Source organism: Ahaetulla prasina, chromosome 1 (genome assembly GCF_028640845.1).
Source record: "Ahaetulla prasina isolate Xishuangbanna chromosome 1, ASM2864084v1, whole genome shotgun sequence".
In the NCBI taxonomy this organism is placed as follows: domain Eukaryota; kingdom Metazoa; phylum Chordata; class Lepidosauria; order Squamata; family Colubridae; genus Ahaetulla; species Ahaetulla prasina.
The window spans coordinates 22978089-22994885 of NC_080539.1; the positions used below are offsets into that span (position 1 = coordinate 22978089).

General features: G+C 41.2%; 1 protein-coding gene across 2 annotated transcripts in view; it reads right to left on the bottom strand.

Moving 5' to 3' along the window:
- The window catches only part of LOC131188825 (sarcoplasmic/endoplasmic reticulum calcium ATPase 3), a 184439-nt gene that overhangs the window by 51240 nt on the left and 116402 nt on the right, over nucleotides 1-16797 (bottom strand). For both annotated transcript variants that reach the window (XR_009152846.1, XM_058164415.1), the window contains exon 8: nucleotides 15452-15916. Coding sequence is in view for 1 of the 2 variants with exons in the window: in XM_058164415.1 (XP_058020398.1) it covers nucleotides 15452-15916 (465 nt within the window). In the remaining variant the exon portion in view is untranslated. The remainder of the gene's footprint in view (nucleotides 1-15451; nucleotides 15917-16797) is intronic.

A 16797-nucleotide genomic window follows, 5' to 3' on the forward strand; every position in this document is an offset into this window, starting at 1 on the left:
TTAGGCTCTTCTCCAATGAGCCCTTCCTTCTCATTAGGTGGCCAAATTAGGTGTAGTTCTAGTTTCCTGCAAAAAATCTCACCCTTGGGGAAAAAATGGGTTTGCTTAATGACTGCTATAAAAACAGAAGTAAAATCGGGTATAGTCATATGGCCATCCACTTAACAACTGCCACGACTTAAAACTGTAATTCTGGGCTCTTGTCTGTATAATGAAGAATGTATCTAGTTATAAAGCCTCACTTTATCATAAGTCTAGCATTTTCCCCCAAGGATGTGCCCTACTGACCCATTTTTCCCCAGACATGTGTGAATTTCTCCAAAAAAAAAAAAAAAGCCCCAGAATACAGCTGTCGACTATTTTCATATCCTAAAATAGTTTTGGGGACTATTTAGGCCCAGAAGATTCTTGAAAATACAGATGATGTTGGAAGCTGATGTTTTTCTTTGCAGCATGCTAGCTTTTATTGCTCCACAATTTTAGTGCTACATTTCTAAGGACTGTGTGTAAGTAAAGAGCCTTCGTTTTATTTGACGATTTTAACTTGTTATGAGCTGCCTTGGAAAACCTGCTTTTCAGGGCAGAATGCCAATTTTATAAATATAATATTTAAACATTTAAGGTAAGTTTCCATTTTTTTTAAAAAAAGGAAAACATCTTTCTTAAACAAATAAAAGTTTAGGTGGAGCAGGAAGCAGGAACTTGGCATTCAGAAGAGACTCAGAAGTATGAGCTGGTCAACAGAAGAACAGGTTGTTATGCAGGAATATGATGGGTGAGGATTTTTAAAGCAAGCATTTACTTTTAGATTGGGACTGGTGGCTATTGATGCCCTTTCAAAATCATAAAAACAAATATCAGGCCCTGTTTTAATTCCAATATATATTAGGAAAAACGGCTTAAATTATCATAGATTCTAACTATAACTTTGTTCTAATTTTAAGATCCATTTTAGAGGCCGGATTTTCAAGCAACTTCACCATTTGGTATGGTACTATTCAGTGAAACAGATTTTTTTTTTTTTGACATCTTAGAAATTCTTTCAACAAGGCAATGTTCACCGATTTCAAAAGGACGTGAACGACTTCTTAAACATGTCTGACTCCCATAGGTAGATACAGACTTCTTGAAGTTTTTTTTTCTTTAGCTTTTATTTCTGTCATTAATTAGGAAGCGTTCCTGGTAAATTATTCATCTGACTTTTACAGGCATCTCTGGGAAATTCCTAAGGAGGGCTGTGCTGTGAAAAGCGGGTTTGGGAAAGTTTAATTTTTTTAAGGCAAAGGAACGAAGTATGCTATAATAGAACAGGGGTGAAGACCTTTTATGCTGTTGTTTTCGCTCACATTCCTTTATTTCATCAGTGGGAGTGGGTGGACTCAGAATCGTTGACAGGTTGTTTGGTGTGTATGTGTGTGTGTGTGCACGCATGAGTGTGTTTACTGCTCTCTCTAAAATATAAAATGTCAGATGGGTCAAGAAATCAGGCTGACAGGGAATGGCACCACAGCAGATGAGCTAGTATTCTCAACCAATTGGGGTACCAAAGCCAATTGGGATACCAATGCTACCGGTTCGCTCCTGTTTCGGCAAACCGGTAGTGATTAAAAACTACTGGTTGATCGGAACCAGTATTTCCAACGATCAGCTGTGCTGCATGATTTATATTCGCTAGAGAGCAGGAAATCCTGTTTTCTAGCCAATTTAAATAGCGCAGCACAGCTGTTCCCCCCTCGTCATTCTAACCTTCAAACAATTCCTTTTTCCGTGCAATGTGTGTGTTTGGTGTGCACTGCGCATGCGCGGGCAGCATACATCTGGCACACACTGTGTATGCGTGCATGCAGCACGCGTCTGGCATGCACCGCGCTTGCGCGCATGCACACATGTCTGGCATGCACCATGCATGCGCAGGCAGCAAACTGGTGGCGGATTTCACCATTGTACCAAAGGGGTTTTAATTTAGGGACTCAGGATACTCATCCCTGTTTGAGAGACTTGGAAGATAGAGCAGAAGATTGATAGATGACCATCTCCAACATCTTGCAACAGACAGAATGTAAACAAAGCATTTTGCATTTGCCAGAGACGGGAGACAAGGAGTTTCCAATAGGTAGAAACTGAAAAAAATAAAGCTCTTCCCTTGACTCTTAAAGTTGGTATGTCTAGGAATGTGGTTTCTCTCAACATACCTTTAGATTGTCTCCTTGACCAAATGATGCTAAATAAAAATAGTCCTGCCTATAAAATCAGAGAAGAAGCAGGAGGGGGAGGATGAATCACGTTGCTGACCACAACCTATACATTCCTGCAGCAACTTAAGGTGGGAAGAAGAAGAATTAAACTGATTGATCAAACTTAGATAAAAGGCAGACCACACCCTGGAAGGAGACCTACTAGTTTGGCCATTAAATAGTCTTTTAATTATTTACATCCAAGGTTCTTATATTAAAAAGGATCATGTGCAGTTTCACATGAAGAAAAACCTCTGAGGTCAACCTATATAGGATACTTAAAACTCTGCAGCCAAAAAACATTGAAGACATCTCCCCGTGGATGTCTGGAGAATCTGGTAAAAAGAAAGATGGAGAAGGTGGAGACGAAGCTGCACCTATTTTCATGTGCACTATCATGGCCATCCCCTTGACATTTTTGATCACACCCCATTGACACCCCCTCATCCCCCAAAATCTTCAATATTTATTTAATATTCTAGCCTTTTGCCTTGGGGAGATGTGAAGAAAAACACTACGCATAACGCTATCTTAATTAACAACAACAACAGAGTTGGAAGGGACCTTGGAGGTCTTCTAGTCCAACCCCCTACCCAGGCAGGAAACCCTACATCACTTCAGACAAATGGTTATCCAACATCTTCTTAAAAATTTCCAGTGTTGGAGCATTCACAACTTTTGTAGGCAAGAACCTGATTCATTGTACTAACTGTCAGGAAATTTCGCCTTAGTTCTAAGTTGCTTCTCTCCTTGATTAGTTTCCACCCACTGCTTCTTGTTCTACCCTCAGGTGCTTTGGAGAATAGCTTGACTCCCGCTTCTTTGTGGCAACCCCTGATATATTGGAATACTGCTATCATGTTTCCCTAGTCCTTCTTTTCATTAAACTAGACATGCCCAGTTACTGCAACCATTCTTCATATGTTTTAGCCTCCAGTCCCCTAATCATCTTTGTTGCTCTTCTCTGCACTCTTTTTAGGTAACATATTACTTTTGTTGTCTAATGCTCAGGATCAATAAAAACAAAAGACATTCAAATAAGTGGCTTACTAAGTCCTTGTCTTCATGGGTTGTCCAATCTAATCACTATTAGCTTGCTAATAACTAACCATTATTGTTGGGGGCAGGGGTGGTATTCCACTTATCTTCCCTACTGGTTCGCAAATATGAGTGCGCATGTCCACACATGTGCCCAGCCTTCTGCGAATGAGCTTTGCTGGTGCCCGTGGCTTGCACGCAAGCACCCGGCTAAAAAACATGCCTAAATAGGATGGCATAGAGCTGGGGCAATTTCCACTACTGGTTCGGGTGAACCGGTCCGAACCAACTGAATACCATCTCTGGTTGGGGGCAATATGCTGACTCTGTAAACTGCTTAGAGAGTTCTGTAAAGCAGCAGTCTCCAACTTTTCTGGCTTGGTAGAAGCGGTGGCAATGGTGGTGGGAAGATGGGATGGTTTTGTCTCCATGCGCCGTTTTCACAAATGCATCTTCATGTGCACGCATGCTCACCCACCACTTCCACAGCCTGGTTCTGAATGGGCTGTGGCCCAGCATTGGGCCACGGACTGGGAGTTGTAAAGCACTGTGAAATAGTTTATAAATCTAAACATTTTTGTTATTGCTTGTCAAGATTCAGCTGCTTTGCTTCTTTCAAATCTTAACGCTTTTCATCTTGCCAATGTACTGGGGAGAGGGAAGGGGGAAATAGAATGCTGAGAATGTGTAGAATTGAACCTGCGCATATATAATAAACCCTTCCTTCCCAGAGGAGCTGGCTTGTGTCCGTCATTTCTACAACACATGGACCGTGAGAGCCTGGCAACCATCAAGGTCACCACTGCAGGTGCTTGAGAAAGAGACAGACAGTTCCCATAACAAAAGGGCATCTTATAATTAGACAATGCAATCACCCAGAGGTGGGGAGAAGGGGAAGCTAATGTTTAACTAGGCAAGCCTTTGTGTGGGAAAACCAGAGCTGGTTTTTATTCTTTAGTGCCAAAATGGTGTATCCAATAAAGTTTTACTTTTGGAAATTCAAAGCTCCCGAGAGTGTTTCCTTGTTTTGGGTTCATTAGTCGGACAGCTGACATTGCTATTGCTATTCATGCAATTAAATACAGTTTTATACAGAGATGGGCAGCCTGTAGTGCAAGTTTTTTTTTTTTGCATTCTGGTCCACAGACCCACCATTCCCCATATTTGGGAAATCATGCCATCAGTTTTCAACAACTACACCCAAAATTAAGGGGGGAAAAAAGAGAATTACTTGCTTGAATAATGTTTTGTGTTGAATAATAATCAACACAAAACATATTACTTTGGCCCAGGGATGAAATCCATCAGGTTCTGGAGAACTGGTAGCAGAAATTTTGAGCAGTTCGGAGAACTGGCAAATACCACCTCTGGCTGGACCCAGAGTGGAGTGGGAATGGAGATTTTGCAATATCCTTCCCCCAGGAGTGGGGCGGGAATCCGGATTTTGCAGTATAATAATAATAATAATAATATTTTTATTTATAGACCGCCCTTCTCCCAAAGGACTCAGGGCGGTGTACAGCCACAAATAAAATACAGAAAGAAGACAACAATACAAAACTAAAAACAACCCTTAAAAACCTATTTAATTTGGCTATTTATAGATAAAAATATTCCCTCTAAAATTTACTAAAAAATTAAAAAACCCAAAAATCAATTTAATAATATAAAATTTAAGCGAGTCCAGCAAGACGAAATAAGTAGGTTTTAAGTTCGCGGCGGAAGGTCCTAAGGTCAGGTATTTGTCGGAGTCCAGGGAGAAGCTCGTTCCATAGGGTAGAAGCCCCCACAGAGAAGGCCCTCCCCCTGGGGGCCGCCAGCTGACATTGCTTGGCTGACGGCACCCTGAGGAGCCCCTCTCTGTGAGAACGCATCGGTCGTTGGGAGATAGACGTTGGCAGTAGACGGTCCCATAGGTATCCCGGTCCTAAGCCATGAAGCGCTTTAAAGGTAGTAACTAACACCTTGAAGCACACCCGGAAGACAACAGGCAGCCAGTGCAGTCTGCACAGAATAGGTGTTACATGGGAGCTCCGAACTGCTCCCTCAATAACCCACGCAGCCGCATTCTGGACTAACTGGAGTCTCCGGGTGCTCTTCAAGGGGAGCCCCATGTAGAGAGCATTGCAATAGTCCAGACGAGAGGTAACGAGAGCATGAGTGACCGTGCATAGGGCATCCCGGTCCAGGAAGGGGCGCAACTGGCGGATCAGGCGAACCTGATAGAAAGCTCTCCTGGGGACGGCTGTCAAATGGTCTTCGAAAGACAGCCGCCCATCCAGGAGCACGCCCAAGTTGCGCACCCTCTCCATCGGGGCCAATGACTCGCCCCCAACAGACAGCCGCAGCTGCAGCTGACTGTACCGGGGTGCCGGCATCCACAGCCACTCCGTCTTGGAGGGATTAAGTTTGAGCCTGTTCCTCCCCATCCAGACCCGTACGGCCTCCAGACACCGGGACAGTACTTCGATAGCTTCGTTGGGGTGGCCTGGGGTGGAAAAGTACAGCTGCGTGTCATCAGCGTACAGTTGGTATCTCACCCCAAAACCACTGATGATCTCACCCAGTATCCTTCCCCTGGAGTGGGGTGGGAATGGAGATTTTGCAATATCCTTCCCCCAGGAGTAGGGTGGGAATGGGGATTTTGCAGTATCCTTCCCCTGGAGTGGGGCGGGAATGGAGATTTTGCAGTATTCTTTCCCTGGAGTGTGGCGGGAATGGAGATTTTGCAATATCCTTCCCCTGCCATGCCCACCAAGCCACACCCACAAACTGGTAGTAAAAAAATTTGGATTTCACCATGGCTTTGGCCCTCCCCTCTCTTATTGAAAGCATTAACAAGTTGCCCATTTTGGACTATCCTACTTGTAGCTCTCCCAATGTTTTGGACTTCAATTCCAGTCAATCAATCAGTGGAGAAAGGAGATGGTGGAAGCAGTAATTTGAAATTGCTGGAAGAGTCATATTTAAACTATAAGGGAGATGGATTTATATTTTATTTTCTTGGTAATAATTCTCTGCCCCTTTAAGTCAATATTTCTGACAAAGAGAATTCATAAATACAGGGACAAATTCAGGTCAAAATTGATCAACTTATTGATCAACCTCAATACTATTAATGACTTGAGACAAATATTAAGATTGCAAAGTTCAGCTTGATAAATCAGAAACTATATACTTAAAGGCAAACCTCAAGAAGCCAAAAGCACATAGGATTTCCTGAAAAATAAAATGGAGCTTTGCTAAAATGTTCTCAGTAAGTCTTTGCTTTTACTCAAGTGATTTTGTTGAAATGAAATTATTCAATACTGTATCTACAAGTTTCACCACCTGGCAAAAAAAATAAAAATAAAATCCAGTCACGTACAACAGTTATTGAATGTTGTATAACTTGAACCTTAAAATCATCAAAACCACAAACCACATCAACAACACACTATTATTCTAATCTTTATTATGCTTCTTGGTTTCTATTAGAAAAGATGTGAGTTGCAGATACAAATATGAAGAACCACTGAAACTCAGGATGATGTCCCTCCATTCTGGATGAGTTACTGAAGCTCAGTGGGACTTGCTTCTCATAAAATATATACAGGCCTTTAAGCATATAGTTTCAAAACAATAGAGTGAAAATGCAGATGTCAAGATAAATAAATACATTCTAGTTTTACATCCCTTATTTTAGTGACAGATTCATTTCTAGCATCCACGTAAAGTGCTTCCTTACAGGAAGACTGGCTGATGTGTTAACTTTTGAGGCATAGGCTGCTTACTTGTCGTATCTACAGTATTTCTGAGCTGCCCAGAGTCAGGCTGCATAAAAATTTAACTAATAATAATAATATATCTTGCATCATATGCAGGGCAGGGACCACAAGTTCCACACTTGCTCTAAATGCACATGCTAAAGGTAAAGGTTTCCCTCGCACATATGTGCTAGTCGTTGCCGACTCTAGGGGGCGGTGCTCATCTCCGTTTCAAAGCCGAAGAGCCAGCGCTGTCCGAAGACGTCTCCGTGGTCATGTGGCCGGCATGACTCAACGCCAAAGGCGCACGGAACGCTGTTACCTTCCCACCAAAGGTGGTCCCTATTTTTTCTACTTGCATTTTTACGTGCTTTCGAAACTGCTAGGTTGGCAGAAGCTGGGACAAGTAACAGGAGCTCACCCTGTTACATGGCAGCACTAGGGATTCGAACCGCTGAGCTGCCAACCTTTCCATCGACAAGCTCAACGTCCTAGCCCCTGAGCCACCGTGTCCCTTAAATGCACATGCTAGAACAAATTATATCATTGTACTGCCTGCAAATTTGCCTTGCTTGGCAAGGCTGAATTTTGAATCACTGACAATAGATCGTTAGACAGTTATTTTTTCAGCAGAGACTGACGAATAATTTTGATTTTGTGGTCCTCTGAAAAGGTCTTGGAGGGCCCCCAAGGTTCTCAGATCACATTTTGAGAAACACTGGGGTAGATGTTGAAAAAAATGAAATAAATGGGGACACTGATTGTCTATCCTTGCCTTACCTTGTCTAGAACAAGACTAAACTAAACATTTTTTTCAAGATTGCCTCAAGTTATACAGTGCTGAGGGCAGGGCAGAAGCTACGGTAACATGATTAGCAATAAAAAGAATCACACATGGAGAAGGGATTGTTCCATGGCACCCAAGCAAATATTTAACCTTCTTATGTCTGCAAATTTATGAACCACAGCTATATTCCTTCCCATTAAATATTTGCCTCTGTTTAATAAGGGAACTCCTGAAGGTTAAACATTAATTTTTTTCTTCATCCTAGGATTGTTTAGTGCCTGGAGTAATAAATATTTAGCTAACAGAGCTATTATTTGACTCACTAAAATCCAACCATCAACTATTTTTTATTTTAGCAAGTCAGTTATTCTTAGTTTTGGCCTAGGCTCTGAATACTGTACTGGTTTTTTTCCCCAAAGTGTCAGGGTCTTTAGTTCATTAGCACCCAATTAAAGAAGTACTGGTTTGCCTATTAATCAAAATGCATGTGATTAAATAATCACCTTACAACATTTGCTCTAAATAAAGAAGTCACACTTTATGAATACAATCTAATAAAATGGTACATTTTCCAAAGATACAGTGGAAAACTGAAGAATGTAGAACTGCAGCCTTATACTGTATAAACTTTCATTTACCTGAAATAATTCATTTTTGAGAGCCATGTTTTCTATGCTAAGATAACTCCTTAATGCTTTACTTAAGGCTGGAGATTGGACTACTTAGCATTGAAATTGGCAATAATATCTTACTGGCTCAAAATCAATTTTCTCTGGGACTACTGTTCTTTTTCTTGCAAAATATCCGAATGGTCCAGAACTGTAGCCAGCAAATTTCTCCATCCAGGCTTTGCTTGATAACCACATTATCCAATCAGAGACATTCCCATCTGGGAATGTCTCTGATTGGATAATGTGGTTATCAAGCAAAGCCTGGAAGATAGCCTTTGGAGGTTGTGGGAACTTCATCACTTGAGACTTTCAAGAAAAGATTGGACTGCCATTTTGTCAGAAATGGTATAGGGCAGGGGTCTCCAACTCCTTTAGTAACTTTAAGGCTTGTGGACTTCGACTCTGGGAGTTGAAGTCCACAAACCTTAAAGTTACTAAGGTTGGAGACTCCTGGTATAGGGTCTCCTTCTTGAGCAGGAGGTTGGGCTAGATGACTTATTAGGTCCCTTCCAACTCTGTTAATATGTTAATAGGAAGCTCCAGAATAAACTTGTAGCTGCCCCAAAGCTATACCGACTTTATAATGACAGAAGGAAACTGCAACCCACACAATACTTACACAAATTACTATGACCCAAATACGCCCAGGTATTTGCTGTGCTCTTCCCTGTGCAATCATAGATGGTAAATAGAAACACTTCTCTGCCTTTGTTGAAATGAAACTATAAAATATATCTTCCTGATGTATAGATTATATTACTGTATACTCCCAGCTAATTCAACCCTTGTTAAATAGGCTGCCTGGGTGTTCAGATCAATGGCATTTAAAATGTTTCTTAATATTTAAAGAAAGAAATAATACTCATTACAATTTATACAGTACCAGAAACATATTGCTGGTGAAATCCAATCTCCGATGAAGTCAGTATTACTTCTAGGAGGAGGCTTTTCCAGAGAACAGGCACCATGGCAGAAAGGCAGAGCTTTTCCAAAATTGAGCCATTATTCACAGCTTCTTCAGCAGGATCAACTCAGGTTGACTCAGGCTGGAGCAGGCTATCTTGCAAATACCCAGATGCCAAGCAATGTAAGGACTTTGTAATCAAAACTAGGAACAATAGGTTGCTAATGCAATTCGACTTGTGGTTTATGTAGGGCACACAAAGAAGATAAATAAAACCACGGTGGCAGCAATATTTGGGCTTCTGTATCGGTTGCACTTTCTGGATGATCTTCAAAGGCAACCTCATGGTTGAGCACACAGAAGTTCAATTGAGGATAAGAAGATTGGTATGACAATTTCAAACCAGCCCAGAAACTAGATCAAGGAATCCAGTGAGGGGTCCAGATGGACAACAGTTCAGTCAGTACATTGGAAGATTACCCGATTTGCCTTTGCCTCTACTATCTGACTTAATGTGCATGCATTTAACATCCTGCAAAATGATGAGCAGAGCTCCTGATTAAATGAAGAGCAGAGCTCCTAAGTGATCCCATAAGATCAATGCCACCCTATTGCTTCAAGCTCATGGTTACTGCAGGATTTGAAGATCAGAAGGACAGATCCCCGAGAGGGTAATATCTTGTATTATACCCATCAGGAATTTTCAGGAATACACACCATGTACAGCAGTGGCCAAAATTGTGGAAACCTTTTGGGAAAAGCGTATTTTTCTAAAAATAGCTAATAACACTACTTTATTTTGGAGTAGTACCATAAAATTACATATTGATGGAAAGATAATTTAATCAAGAATGTAATGCAATAACTTTTATGGAGGATTTGCTATTAGAATAGCAGTTTAAAGTATAAAGGTGAAACACGTAGGAAAAAAATGAGATATACAAAAATTATCACCATAGAAAAAATTATACAAAAATGATCATGTCAGTTGGCTAACCTTTAGCATGAATTACGGCTTTACAACATCTTCCCATGGAGTAAACCAGGCCTTTTAGTTCTGCGGCTGTTATAATGTGAAACCAAGATTGAATGATTGCTTCTATTAACTGGGTTTTATTGCTGGGTCACTTCTGACTAACAAGTTTCTTTAGTCGGCTCCATAGATTTTCAATTGAGTAAAGATCAGGGCTATTCCCAGGCCATTCCAGCAGTGGGATATGATTATCTTGAAACACCCCTCCCCCCCCAAAAAAGTGGTGTTATTTGCCATCAAACTCAAAAATACACTTTTCCCAAAAGGTTTCCACAATTTTGGCCACAACTGTATGGCTATTCATCAACAATCAAGTCATGGGGGATCTGGTGTTTATCAATAGCAACAAGAGCTGAAGTTCACCAGCAATTCAACCACAAGGACCCAGGATTGAAACAGCAGGCTAGAAACAGAGATAATATTAAACTGCTGATCTCCCTCCCCTCATAACATCTCCCCAGCACCCCCATGTCTCCCTCAGTCTGTCACAACCAGAGCTATAATACCTTGACCTCTCCTGATAACAGTTATCTACATAATAATCAACCAACCCACATAGAGAGACTCCCATCACAATGCACCTTAAGTAATTACTCAATTAGAATAAAAATTTCACACTCACAGACTTGTTCTTCTCCAGGAAGAGCAACTATCTACATCAACAAATCAAGTAAATACTGTAGTAAAAACTCAGGGTAGTTAGTAGGAGGGTTTTATTTATTTTATTTCCCCCAAAGTACCCCTTTGAAATGGCCTGGACTGAAAGATTTTGTCTGGCCCAGCATCTCTCAGTGAGCTCCATGGACCATTGGGGCTTTCAATCTATTAATTTTAAATGAAGTCTAGAATGCTTAAACTGCAATGTTCTCAGAATCCTGAATTTATCTACTGTATATACTACTGAAACTCTTAATGTCTGTTACCTTTAACTGGATGAAACGATGCATCATAGGACAACAATTTTTGAATCAAAGTACCTCAAATGGGCTAACTTTACCAGATGTGTGGTAAATCTGGGACCCATAACTTCTGTGGGATTGGAAATTGGCAAATTTATGGTTGCTTCAATGCTGCTGTGCTGCCATGCCATCACTCAGAAGTTCATTAGAACTTGCCCTAGCCCTCGGAGCACTAGATAGACAATCTGCTCTTTCTGCTACTGGAGATCAAGTGGATTGGTCCTGCCCTAGCCCTCCAGAGATTTGGTAGACCTGTCCCACCATCTGTTGCAGAGCAGTCAGCTGTGGTCAGGCCAGCAGGAAGTTGGAAATCACTTCTGCTCCCACTGTTTTTTTGCCCTTGATTACTCTGTTTAGGTAGGAAATATTTATGAAACGATGACCCAATGGGTCATGGATTGCTAGTTTGATTGTGAACATATTTTCAGGCTGCCTTTTTCCCAGACAGGGTCTGTAGTTAGGAATGGGGAAGAATTATGTTTGGCAACCATCAGAGTCCTGAAAACGGAACTGTTACAACTACTGTATTACTACTGCAATATACTTAATAGTGATTTATGTACTGGTACTGCATTATGACCACCTTGGAAGGAATGAACACTTGGGGGATTTCCAATTTCAGTGCCAGAGTAACATGGCTGCTTAAACTGAAAATGGAACATTTCTAAAAACTCGTATGTGCCCTTATTTCTTCTCTGTCAGCCACATTCGTCAGCTTGATCCTATAATCTAAAATAATCCAATTATGCTTTTATTCTTTTACATTGCTCTGTTTTATTTATCATTCACGGGACTTGCATCCAATAAATGTAGTAAACAAACAACAAGCAAATAAACAGGGTGTAAATGTATTTGATTTTGGTTTTTTTTTTAAACCTGCAGCATCCGACGCTCATTCCTATGATTTTTGGGTAGACAAAGCGCTGATTTGCTACTTGCCAGTCATACTAGACCCAAGAAAATGCCACCCCAGCAGGCAAGGGCTAAAAACAGGTTCCTCGAGAGATGAGCTGTTCCTCCCACCACCTCATTAGTAAGTGATGCTTCCACTGCTGGGTATGACCCCCATCAGCTTATCATCCATCGGCTTGCTGCCTCCCCCACGCTGGATGCACAAAATTACTGCAGTCCATTCACGAGGCTGCATTGCTAAGGAAACAGTGAACAACCGCCCCCCCCACCCTTTCCCCAAGTCCAAGCATTAATTTGCCTCCTGATCTCAGAGAAAAGCATTATGCAAATACTTCATTTGCCAGCTGGAACAAAAACAAAACTAGAAAGAATGATAACTAAGGTGTGCTTTAAAAGGGAACTCTCCAACCCAGGGGTCTCCAACCTTGGCAACTTTAAGACTTGTGGACTTCAACTCCCAGAGTTCCTGAACTCTGGGAGTTGAAGTCCACAAGTCTTAAAGTTGCCAAGGTTGGAGACCCCTGCTCCAACCTGCTGTTTTGTTTGTGAGCAAACTTTTTGCAACTGCATCGGACAGCTTATGACTCTCTGGAGGATTAGGGCAAAATGGTGCTAGCCTTCTTAGAACATGCACGGCTATTGTCTGGTTGGCTGGTTCACCTTTCCTCCTCAATTCACAAAAACAGGAGCCTCTGAGGGTTTGGCAATTCCTTCTTTAGAACTGTCACTAGTTAAACTTGGCTCTTTTAAGACTTGTGGACTTCAATTCTGGAGTTGAAGTCCACAAGTCTTAAAAGAGCCAAGTTTGCAGACCCCTGTTCTACACCATATTAGAATTTGTTCTGTTTGGAGATTTGCAAACCAGATGAGAATCCATGATTCATAAAACCATGGTTACACAAACCCTTATTTAGAAAGCAGTGCAAAATATACACATTTAGTATCCTGTAATGTATGAGGTAGTTTTCTAGGATAATGGATGGATAACAAGTACGTATTAACAGTGTCTGTGATCGTGCATACAATTTGCCTTTCATTGAAGCTAGCCAGACCCTGAGACTTTCAAGTGAGAAGAATTTTGAGGGCTGTTTGTCAAAATATGTAACATAGATTAACAGAGTTGGAAGGGACCTTGTAGGTCATCTAGTCCAACCCCCCCCCCCACCCAAGCAGGAGGCCCTACACCATCCCCGACAAATGGCAGTCCAATCTTTTCTTGAAATCCTCCAGTGATGAAGCTCCCACAACTTCCGAAGGCAAGCTGTTCCATTGGTTCATTGTTCTCACTGTTAGAAAATTTCTTCTTATTTCTAGGTTGAATCTCTCCTTGGGCAGTTTCCATCCATTATTATATGGCCTTCAGATGCATTGGAAAATAGCCTGACCCCTTCCTCTCTGTGGCAGACCCTCAAATATTGAAAGACTGCTATCATGTCTCCCCTGGTTCTTCTCTTCATTAGACTAGCCATGCCCGGTTCCTGTAACTGTTCTTCATGTATTAGTCTCCAGGCCCCTAATCATCCTGGTTGCTCTCCTCTGCACTTTATTTCTAGAGTCTCAACATCTTTTTTATAAGTAATACATAGGCATTTCCTTTTTCACACATTAGCTACCAGGGACACACAGGTGATGTAAGCAGCTCTTAGATCTGCACTTTCATTCTCCTCTTGTCAAACACATGTCAAGGTTCTTTCTTTGTTGGCTAGAATTCAGAGTTGCACTATGTGCACCCAGTCTAGAAATTTTTAAGATGGGGAATATGGAACTTAACAGCAAACACCCAATTAACATGTTCTTCTTTTCACTCTATAAAAACAATGCACTTGATCACAGTTGTACACAGTTCAAGACACAACATTAAATCCTTTTAGACTTTAGATATAAATTCAGCATTTCAATTTGTAATTCTTGGCCAGCTTGGAAGGAAAGACAGAAAAGTATAAACACATATGTTTAATGAATCCATGTAGATTATCCATTACATGGCAAAAATGATAATTTTAATCAGCAAAAAGCTGCTTTCAGATCCGATTTATGGATCCAAAACTATCTCCCAAATCTTAAAGCTGTTTTTGACTTTTCCTCCTCTTTTCATTTAGTTGGTTCATATAAGAATTCTGAAGTTTTAAAATCTGGTGGCTAAAAGGCCTTCTCTTTTTTTATTCTTCCCCATTCTTTTTCCTTGTGTGTATACGGCCAAGAACAAGGACGATATTGTTTGATATTGAAATATAAGCTGTTCCTGGAGTATTTGGGGATCAATGGTGGAACAAGAGTTTCCAAATAAATCCATTTAATAAGTCCTCCTTTCTCCTGGATGGAAAAAGATTTAAATTCCTGCCCTCAGTGGGAGTTTGGACCCAAGACCCAAATGCCCCTTTCCAATTCTGTAATGCTGTTGTAATACCAGAGAGCTAGTTTTGTGTAGTGGTTAAAGTGTTGGTCTAAAAACCAGGACACTGTAAATTTTAATCCCGCTTTAGGCATAAAAAAACCAGCTGAATGACTTTGGCCAGTCATTCTCTCTTCAGCCCAACTCACCTCACAAGGTTATTGTGGGGGAAATAGGAGAAGAAGGAGTATTATGTACATTCACCGCCTTGAGTTATAAAGTTGGAATAAAAATCTAATAAACAAATAAATGCTATGGACATAGGGCTTGTCTTCCTCTTCCCCAATAATTCAAACATTGTCGTAGTGGTACAGCTCTTCTATTGGGGTTATGCTACCTCCGTTTCTACATCTGTTTTATAAATGTGGATGTTCAGAAATGTTGCTGTAGAAAACCTATTTGGCTAATCCAATGCCTTGGTTTTGCTGGCAAAGCACACAGAGCAAATAAAAGCGACCCCTTCAAATAATCAAGTTCCTTAACCAAACTAGCCTGAGTGCATTTTAATTATAATTTTAAATTTTAAGGGTTTTTATGTCGGTCTATGACCGTTTTAGTTAAATTAGGCCTATTTAATATTTGTTTTAAATTCGTTATTTATATTGTATTATTTGTGTTTTTAATAACGCTGTAAACCGCCCAGAGTCCTTCGGGAGAAGAGCGGTATAGAAATTAAACTATAAATAAACTAGAAGCATTGCAACAAACTGAGAATGCAGAACTTAATTTGGCACTGATGTCTACTATCCCACACAACTCGATGCTCAGGACTCACCCTGCAGACGGACATCTGGTTGGTCGTCAGGGTGCCTGTCTTGTCAGAGCAAATGACCGAAGTGCATCCTAGGGTTTCCACGGAGGGGAGGCTCCTGACAATGGCATTCTTTTTGGCCATCCGGCGGGTGCCCAATGCCAAGCAAGTCGTGATAACTGCAGGAAGTCCTTCAGGGATGGCAGCCACTGCCAAAGCCACGGCGATCTTGAAATAGTAAATGGCACCGCGAAACCAGGAGCCGCCATGCACGGGGTCGCTGAAGTGGCTGATGTTGATGACCCAGACTGCAATGCAGACAAGGGAGATGACCTTGGAAAGCTGCTGGCTGAACTCATCCAGCTTCTGTTGCAGAGGGGTCTTCTCGGGCTCTGTGGCCACCATCTGATTCCTGATTTTACCAATCTCTGTGTATACTCCAGTGGCAATGACAACGCCAACAGCTTTGCCTGCAGCGATGTTGGTTCCCTTAGGAAGAGAATATATATATTATATATTATATATTATATAAAATTATATATATAATTTTATTATTATTAGAAATTTTATATTGCCGCCTATTCGCAACTCAAGACGGTTTACACGGGTATAAAAACACCTATCTATCTATCTATCTATCTATCTATCTATCTATCTATCTATCTATCTATCTATCTATCTATCTATCTATCTATCTCAGAGGTGGGTTTCAGCCGGTTCTGACTAGTTCTGGAGAACCGGTAGCAGATATTTTGAGTAGTTCGGAGAACCGAGAACTTTACAACCTTACACGGGAAAAGACCCGAATATGCCAAGACCTACATATACATATACATATACATATACATATACATATACATATACATATATAAAACTAATAAAAGAAAATAATAAAATAGTAAATTAATAAAATAATATAATAGCCCCCTCACCCCAGCAACAACACATCACACCAGCCATTTGATGGGCTCCATCCCGCTCTGGGTTCCCCAGGCCCGCTGGCAGAATCAGGTCTTCAGCATCTTCCAGAAGAGTGTTAAGAGTGGGGGCCATTTTAATCTCTGGGGGAATAATGTTCCAAAGAGAGGGAGCCATCACGGAGAAGGCCATTCTTCTGGGTCCCACCACGTGTATCTCTCTAAGGGATGGGACCCGCAACATTCCTTGCCTCCACAATCTAGTGGGTTGGGTAGATGTGACCAGTCAAAAGACAGTCCCTCAAATAACCTTTTAGATGAGGTTCTCTCACTGAGGCCTAAATTCAGCTTCTGAATAACATCTTTTTACAGACCAGGGCTACCTGTGGCCCGACAGTGGCTTTTGAGGCTTTTGTTTCACACAAAAATAGTAGATTAGTAGGTGGGGGCCAA